This window comes from Stigmatopora nigra, chromosome 3 (assembly GCF_051989575.1).
Source record: "Stigmatopora nigra isolate UIUO_SnigA chromosome 3, RoL_Snig_1.1, whole genome shotgun sequence".
Classification (NCBI taxonomy): domain Eukaryota; kingdom Metazoa; phylum Chordata; class Actinopteri; order Syngnathiformes; family Syngnathidae; genus Stigmatopora; species Stigmatopora nigra.
The window spans coordinates 10,391,159-10,400,517 of NC_135510.1; the positions used below are offsets into that span (position 1 = coordinate 10,391,159).

The following is a 9,359-nucleotide window of genomic DNA, read 5'->3' on the forward strand; positions in this document are numbered from 1 at the left end:
GCTGCATAAAAAGTTTCCTCATGAACACAAATTCAGCCACTCTTGAACTTGACAAAGTAATACATGTGTGTGGTTAGTCAGAGACTGCTGAGAAGTCAGCCAGGGTCAAGAGAAGGCAAAAACCGTGCTTGCTCCGCCCCCTGGTCCGTGACTATCGCCAGTATTTGAGTCTTCGGGGGGCTAAAGGCGGGCCAGACGTTGTAGAGGCACAGGAACGAAGCAGTGATACCCTTGCGCACACTCCCACTCATTGCACATTCAGAGGGGGGCAGGCACACCTCCATTTTTGTCGTCATCACATTTTTCTTATGATTCCTGACCTCAGACGCAAATGATGGCTTGTTAGTTTGTGACTTCTTCGAGTGAAAGTGTTTGAATTTGTCATCTCCATCACTGTTTTTCCTTCCTCCTTCCTGGATTTTCAACTCTGGAACCCAATGCTGACCGAAGCGTACGGTGCCATGCCAATGGGCTCGGACCTCCTAGATCTGAGTCTCCTGTCTCCGAGCCCTCAGGTGTCCTCCCTGAGTGGGGCTGGAGGGGGCTGCGGACAGTGGCCGCCACTTTTGGATCTCCATCCTGGATCTCCCTACAACTCCCTGCCTTCCCACCACTCCCTCATCAAGCAGGAGCCCAGCTGGGCGGGCGCCGACCCAATCGATGATCCCCACTGTGGACTCGGGGCCTTCACGTTGCACTTCTCGGGCCAGTTCACAGGCTCGGGCCCTTGCAGGGTCGGGGCTTTCGGTGAGCCGCCAGCGGGCCAGCCCAGAGGTTTCTCCAGTGGAACATACATCCCTGGCTGCATGGAGAGTCCTCCTACACCCAGGAACCAAGGTAAACATTGTCATTCCAACTTTTTGCAGATCGCAGTAATTTCAAGGATAGGTATCTTCACGAAAATGTGATGTTCTCTGCTAAATGTTTGTTGGAGTTGTCAGCGTTGTTGTGACTAGGCAGAATGTTATGTGCTCCACTGGGACAACATGCCCCGTGTCAGGAACCAACTTGACACTTTTCTGGAAGTACTCTGACAGATAGACAGCCAACATACTCCTGCTGCACCGTGAAGTGCTTTAATACCAGACATTTTTTAAATTGTTTCCCAAACATTTTGAGTTAAAGCATCAAAATTGTAATTCACCAAAAGTACATGTATTATGTACTCATGGGCATAGGCTATTAAAAAATCAACAAACCAAAATATAAATGTAAATGTACATTTCAAATATCCTGATCTAATTTAAAATTGACTAATACATCTGACTAATACATATTTGACTATAATTAACATTCAATTATGTAATGGTTGTATTGTAGTGTACAACTGTGCATATATAACTAAATTTAATTGAATGCTTTTTCTTGTCATTATTCAAGTATAATGAAATTTAAAGCTTCACCATATGTCTCAGTCTTAATGTTACGAGTTAATGTTTTGATTGTTATTAAGCTAATTTACTACACATTCGGGCAAATAAATGTATAATCTCTTAAGTGCACACTACTAAATACATTGTACTTGTTTTGTCCTAAAATACCATCTACTCATTAAAAGGTTGCCCTTCATAAGACAACTAACCAAATATAAATGCAATCAAAAAAAATCACGGCCATTATCCAATAAAATAATTTACATGTATTATTGAAAACAAGTACAAATTGTTTTTAATTAAAAAAATATCTAGTGTAAAATACTGTCTGTGTAGAATTCAACCTTATATATATATATATATATATATATATATATATATATATATATATATATATATATATATATATATATATATATATATATATATATATATATATATATATATATATATATATATATATATATATATATATATATATATATATATATATATATATATATATATATATATATATATATATATATATATATATACATCATTAATTTTCATGTTCTGAAACCTGGATTTGTAATTTAAATTCGAGACAACATAAATATGAATCTCTTTCTTGCAAACAAAGTTCCGTCAAGTCTGCTGGGAATCGTTATTCGGAGGTCAGAGGTTAAACTGTGGACGTGTGCGCTGATGTGACTTCCACAGACACTGTGCACGCACTCATGTTTGCCTGCGACTAAAGTACTTTTTGATGAAGTGATAAACTGCTCTACAAGCTGCTGGGATTTATGCAAGAAATTCTGAGTCATTTTTTTCTGTAGTAACCTCTCAATGGCCCTGCAGGGAATTACTTTAGAAAATACTTCACTTCTGCTTGACCTTGTATCTTCTTTGGAGAATTGCATTACATTTACATTTTTAAAAACGTAATGACAGTAGCATCCAAACAGTTTCTTTCCCGTAACCTTATTTTTCTTGAAGCAATTCCCGTTGAATACTACAAGGTACACTTTGAGAGGAGAGAGGAAGAAGAGAACAAAAAACTGTTGCTGTTTTTTTCGGGTATTTTTTTCCATCAGAAGTTGTCTTTGAGATGTCCCTAACTTTTTATTTCTTTAGGTTATGGCACGATGGGTTTAGACGGGAACTCCAGTTACGCTCACACGCCGTCTCACCACACCCCTCAACTCTCCAGCCTATCCTTCAAGCACGAGGACACGCTGTCGCCACCAAACAACATTGGTAATAATCTACTTCCTGGCACATTCACACTAAACTCAGTCAGTTACTGGAACACGAATGCGTTCACAGCGAGGTCACAGACATAGCCCATCATTCTTTCTTTGTGTCTCTAAATCAGTCATTAAAGCCAAAGTTTTTTTCACACGAAGATCCCATAAAATAGCTAAAGTATTCAAACTGCCTTGCCTCTTACACTAAATTCACACGGCATCTATTGTGTGAGGCAGAAAAATTATAGATATATATATCGTTATTTTGAAGGTAAACAAATGCATTTGTTTGTGATCATAACAATCAAATACATTGTTTCCTTGACATACAATGTTACAGTAATTCTGTGACCTTCCTCAGAATTCAGAAAACTTAGCAGTCATATTGAATAAGATTTTTCTTTTTAAGTGAATATAACTTTTGTTAATCCTCTAGCCAAAAGATATTTGTAATGTTTTCGATAAAAGAAAATAACTCTCTATATATTGCATAGGATACACTGCCATAGTAACGAAATTTAATTGCATGTTTGGAGAGAATGGAAAAAAATGTGTATCATGATTCATTAGACATCCATGCTTGTATGTGTATAACCGGAGAATTTTATAAAAGAACACGGACATACAGATATACTGTACATCAAGCCCTTCACCATTAAGCTCAGTAAGCTGCAGCATTATTATTCTTTTTGCAAAAGACCAATAGAAATAGAGGGAGACTATTTAAATTGTGCACGAATGTGTAAATTCAAAATGGTGTTTAAATATCTGCTGGTTATGACTCTTCCACTTGCTACTATTATATCAGCTCTGTGGCGTATTATTATTATTATCATCATCATTTTTATGATTATTATTATAATTATTATTATTATTCTTTTTATAATTATCATTATGGGTGCAAGGGTGCTTGTTAGTATTTCGCTAAATTCAGAGGTCAGATCACTTATTTTGTAATATAATGATTAGGATATACAATCAATGAGAAACTTCAGTATTTTATTTTAACTGAATAAGTATACCAGGATTGGCTGTCAACCAATTCAGGATATGCCCCATCTACTGCCTGAAAATGAATGGATTCTAAAACACCGTATCATTGAAAATGGTTGAAAGCACTATTTCTGGGAAATCAAATAAACAACATAAAAGTTCACATATTTTCGTGCAAAGTATACTTAAGTGTAATGTAGTCTTTTAAAACTGCATTTTGTTACAGTATAAATGATTGATTGATGATTACAAAACACATTATTTAGGATTGTAGTTAATGCTGCTCTATACTATAATTTATGTTTTTGTATATGGTTTTGCTTCTTTGCAGTTGAGCAGCAATACCCTCATCCTCCTCCTAACCCTCCTATGTTTGGGTGCCATAATCCTGCAGAGTCTTGCGCAAGCAACCAAGCACTACTCTTAAGGAACTACAACAGGTAATTTCTTTTCCACCTTGAATTTCCTCCATCAAAACCTTCCAGATGATTCTGTGAAGGTCAGTCAAGTGCTGACTACTCGAATGACCAAAATTTAGTGATCCGACGTTAATGTATATTGTACCATTGTGTAAAAATGTTAGGGAAAAAGCCAACATGACATTAAGTTAAGGCAAAGAATGTGCTTTATAAATACAAGATTTGGTTCCCAACCTGTTCTCATCTTGATGGAAAACATTTCTTAGGGTGATTTGGGTTGGAATTCTTTAAATACCGACTCTTGGATGTTTTGAGGAAAAAAAAAACTTAGGAGCGTGTGCAACCCAAATACTGGAAGAGTAGATGATAAGAGAAGAGGAAAGGCTTTGCTGTTTCTCGTTACAGCTTATGGTATGAGCAGTCAAGAATCCATGCTTGTGAAGAAGAACACACACACACACACACGTACATAGACAAAGTGTATACTGTATGTATGTGAGATGGCACGAAGCCTTTCCACAGTTGACCACAGTTCAGGCAGATTATTCTACTTCCCTCAAGGACTTCTCAAGGAATGGAAGCCAAAACTCTCCCCCTCTTAGAGCGTTCCCGCTTTTAATGATACCGAGGACAGAGTGATGTCATGCGGTGGTTCGTGGCGTACAAGGCACCGAGTCGCAACCCCTCTCCCCCGCAGACAAACAATCTCATCTCCAAGTGTGCATGTGTGTACTAGTTTGATATGCCAAGGTAAAGAATGGCTCCAATCCCATTTTTTTTTTAATGAGGAGCGCAGTGGGCGGACAGGATGTGTTAATAAGCAAACCATTTGGAATCCCCCCTTCATTATCTTCACAAAGGGAGAGGAGGGACATGAAGAACCCTCAGTATCATAAATATTGCCAGCTTGCTCCTATTTAAGGTCTGACCCGATTTAAAAAAAAAGAAGAAGCAAAAAACAAATAAAGATGAAACACGCTTATCATCACTGTCCAATAACAGAGATTTTTCAAATAGATAATTGTTTACCCACGGCTATTAGTAAATTGACACTAGACCTTGACTTTAAAGCTCATGCTGAAATATTGAAACTCTGTTTTATTTGTATTTTCTTCTTCTCTAAGATCAGGGGTCTCCAAAGTATTCCACAAAGGACCACCGTGGGTGCTGGTTTACATTCCAATTAGACAAGATGATGCATTTTCGCCAAAATGGCGCCTTCCAACTGTAGTCAGTTAATAGCAGTCATTGGCGAAACTGTTTGTGCTAGATCAGTTAAAATCAAAATCCAGGACACTCATTGATTGGCCCATGAGGACCAGTTTGGAGACCCCTGAGTTAACTTGTTGCATTGTAAAACTAGCTAAGCAAAAATAAAAAATGTCCCACACCTTCTTGATGGGTGCTAAATTGAGCAATGGCAAGATTAAGTCCAAAGATGGCATCCCAGGTTTTGGACTGTTTTGTTCAGAGTTTCGACTGTGTGCCAAAGAAAACATACAATGCGCCATGACCTGAGGTCTTTTGCTTTGGATTCAGATACAGAATACTTTATTACTCTCAAAAGGGCTGTTAAATTTTATGGTGGCCTTGTGTATAGTACCAAAAAAAAATTGGAGCTGCACATTTGATTTGCTAAAAAAAAAAAATACACCCAATACTTATCGCCTCAACCTATTAAAATCAATGAAAGTGCCATGAGTCCGTTTTCTTGACAAAAACAACCAATGTTTTGATGTTTTTTTTCTTAAATAAAAAGAGGGTACTTCATAAAAACATAGTGATAATTTAAAAACAAGATGAAATTCTCTCTTTATTATTTTAAAAAGCTTTAATGTTTGATCAACTTAATACTTAAAGCTGACCATTGATGCAAATGTGAGTGGGAATAGTTGAAAATAAAAATATATTTAGCTTGAAACCTGAGAAATTAGTAGTCTAGGATTTAATGTCACAAGTCGAGCGATAAACCGTTGCTGTGTTGCTCGTCCTCAGTGATAACCTGTACCAAATGGCATCTCAGCTGGAATGTGTTACATGGAATCAGATGAACACACTGGCATCTTCAATGAAGAGGTAAATCTGGCTGCGTTTTTTTCTCCAAAATCTTAATGAGGGTAAAAAAAAGGAGTGGAAGCCAGCCAGGTGGCTTCTTAAAGCCTCCAGAAAGTAGTGATAAGAATAATGTTTGAATGTTTCACTCCACACACATGGTCAAGGACATGTTTATAGGTCATATATTCGTTAGCATGTTTATTATGTAGGATTTATTGGTACACCTGCACCATCTCACAACTTCTCAAACCTTGAACCAAATTTTCAGAGACAATCATACTCACTTTTTATTGAGTCTCTCAAAAGGGGATGTAATACTTTTTATTCTTTCATTTTGTCTTGCAGCAATCATACAACCAGCTACGACAATGAACCCATAGCACCGCCCCCACCCATGCTGGTGAGCGCCCAGTACCGCATCCATACGCATGGCGTCTTTAGGGGGCTTCAGGTCAGTCAAGGAAAAGGAAAAAAAAAATTCACAAATGATGCAAACTCACCAAATGAATACAAAATTTTGTTTACAAATGATGCAAAGTCACCAAATGAATACAAAATTTTGTTTACAAATGATGTAAACTCACCAAATGAATTCAAAATGTTGTTTACAAATGATGCAAACTCACCAATTGATTACATTGTGAGTGTTTTTTCTTAATTTTTATTTTCCTTCCAAAGGATGTAAGACGGGTTCCCAGTCTTGCTCCCCCAGTAAAGTCACCCGAGCCCGGTGCCAAACGCCCTTTTGTGTGCGCGCATCCTGGCTGCAGCAAGAAGTATTTCAAACTTTCACATCTGCAGATGCACGGGCGAAAACACACAGGTGAGTTTTTGCTTATGTGTATTCCAGAGTTGTCTTATTGAATAGAAATACATATGTATAAAGTTATATAGAGTTGATATTAAAAAGAAAGAATATACAGTTTTAAGCAAATGCCAGCTTTTTAATTGGAAAAAAATGGACACAGAGAAAAATCATTTCAAAACAATATTTAAAGAGGTGAAGTGAAAGTAAACAACTGGAAATGCAAGGATATAATTATGCACACTGATAAAAAAAAACACAATCAGATGGTAAATTGGAACTAGCTAGTTAAAAAAAGGAAATTACATTCGTATATCAGTGAAGTGTATTATGTCACAGGAGAAAAGCCGTACCAGTGTGATGTCACTGAATGTGGTCGCAGATTCTCACGCTCCGATCAGCTGAAGAGACACCAGCGCAGACATACAGGTACCATTTGTATTATGCCGTCACACTTCTTATAATGCAACATAGCCCACTCACTTATGTGCTTTGCCATTATAATTGTACAGCCCAATTATCCTTCTCCAATTAAGGTTATTGCTATTTAAAGCACGTTTATTTGTTCATTGCAGGCACTTCAAATGTTTTCAATCCAACATAAGGTCCCATGTATTATTAGGACATTGATTTTCCTAAATTGTTTACATCTCTAAAACACAAAAAAAGGCATTTTCTTTTTACTATTTTGACTCATTTATTACAACACTTGAATATTGTAATTCATCATTTTCCTAACTTATGCTGCAAGTCGAAAAAAAAAATAGTTTCACTGAAGTATTGTTTATTATTTTCTTAATAACTAAGGAGGCCGCAGAACAACAAAGCAAAAGCACAAAGTGCAAAGCAAAGTAAATGGGATCATTAAGAATCACCAGTGGGATGCATTTTGAGTGTACTTTTGCACATTTTCTACAATTTTTTAATCTATAGCATGAATATTATTTTATATTTAATTTTGAAAAACAAGTCATGTGTGAGAAAATAAGTCAATTATTTAAACTGATGAAGATTTTTCATTTGTGAATGTGACTTCTCATTGTCATCAGATAAAATTCTCTTTTTCTTTTTTAAATTTTTTTTTAAACGAAACAAAACTGTCTTTTTAGGAGTGAAGCCCTTTGAATGCGAGACATGTCAGCGAAAGTTTTCACGGTCAGACCACCTTAAGACTCACACTCGGACTCATACAGGTAAAACAAGTGCGTATACCTTTTTATCTTCTTCCGCTGCATTCCTCTCCTGGAACGAGCCCGGAGATGGTCGATTGATCAACGCACTGAATATTTGAACACGCTCTTTCATGTAACGGGCCTTTTTTTCTGTTTCTCACTCAGGCGAGAAGCCCTTCATGTGCCGCTGGTCCAACTGCCAGAAGAAGTTTGCCCGCTCCGACGAGCTGGTGCGCCACCACAGCATGCACCAGAGGAACCTGACCAAGCTGCAGCCTGCCATCTGAGCCAGAAAGGTGGCCAGCTAGCGTGCCAGCCAGTAGAGAAAGAAAGAGAGCGAGAGTGTGCCAGGTCAGAGGTTGTGGTGCCTTGCCAAATGGGTATAAGTGGAGGTCACAGCTGATGTCAACCCACCTCGACCACGTGGTATCCACATGGTCCATAAGACGCACCATAGCCAAAACACTTATTGGGTCATTTCCACTGAGGTTATTACCACCTTTTAACTAAGCCCATAATAGAAAATAAAAAATAGAGAGAGAGAGAGAGAGAGAGAGAAAGAGAGAGACAGAGAGAGAGAGAGAGAGAGAGAGAGAGAGAGAGGGAGAGGGAGAGGGAGAGAGAGAGAGAGAGAGAGAGAGAGAGAGAGAGAGAGAGAGAGAGAGAGAGAGAGAGAGAGAGAGAGAGAGAGAGAGAGAGAGAGAGAGAGAGAGAGAGAGAGAGAGAGAGAGAGAGAGAGAGAGAGAGAGAGAGGAAGAGAGAGAGAGAAGAGTGAGAGAGAGAGAGAGATTGCACAAGGAAGTTGTTGATGCTCTATTTTTAATATCACAGAACATTTGCACTGTTTAGTTTTCTCATAAAAATCTAATGGATCACATAAACTGGATTTAGGAAATATATTCCTTTGGAGAATGTAAATACACACACAATGCACACCTAATGACTTTGTACATATGTGATGTATAGGCTTTTATAGACATGCCTTTTTGTATGATGTATTTTTGTTATTTTTCTTTATATATATAAATGCTGATCTACATCATTCTTCAGTGTGTGTTTGTGCACTATCAGGTTAAGAGGCAACCTATGATGGAGGTGTTTTGACGAGTGACCGATAGTAAAACAGCACTCCAGCGACGCCCTGACAGGGTGCAGGTCTCACCCTCCTAAATCTCTGCTGCACATCTTCATAACTGGAAACATCTGGAGCTCAATAAATCTCATTTATAAAAAGCTACATACATACCAATGAGGCATAGCTTCACAGAATGACCCCTGACCTTTAGGCCCCTAACTTTCACTATTAAAATCCA

At 37.8% G+C, this 9,359-nt stretch overlaps 1 protein-coding gene across 4 annotated transcripts; it reads left to right on the forward strand.

The window, feature by feature from the left end:
• Positions 1-211: 211 nt before the first annotated feature.
• wt1b (WT1 transcription factor b) lies at positions 212-9,088 on the forward strand. 4 transcript variants are annotated; one of them, XM_077713863.1, is made up of 9 exons: positions 212-837; positions 2,490-2,612; positions 3,927-4,035; positions 6,010-6,090; positions 6,415-6,520; positions 6,748-6,892; positions 7,214-7,303; positions 7,984-8,076; positions 8,212-9,088. In XM_077713863.1, the coding sequence occupies exons 1-9, from the start codon at positions 438-440 to the stop codon at positions 8,331-8,333; spliced, it is 1,269 nt and encodes a 422-aa protein (XP_077569989.1). In that variant the 5' UTR covers positions 212-437; the 3' UTR covers positions 8,334-9,088. The 4 variants fall into 4 exon arrangements, with proteins under 4 accessions (XP_077569989.1, XP_077569990.1, XP_077569991.1 ...); XM_077713864.1 differs by having other exon boundaries at positions 7,984-8,067; XM_077713865.1 differs by lacking the exon at positions 6,010-6,090.
• Positions 9,089-9,359: the final 271 nt, after the last annotated feature.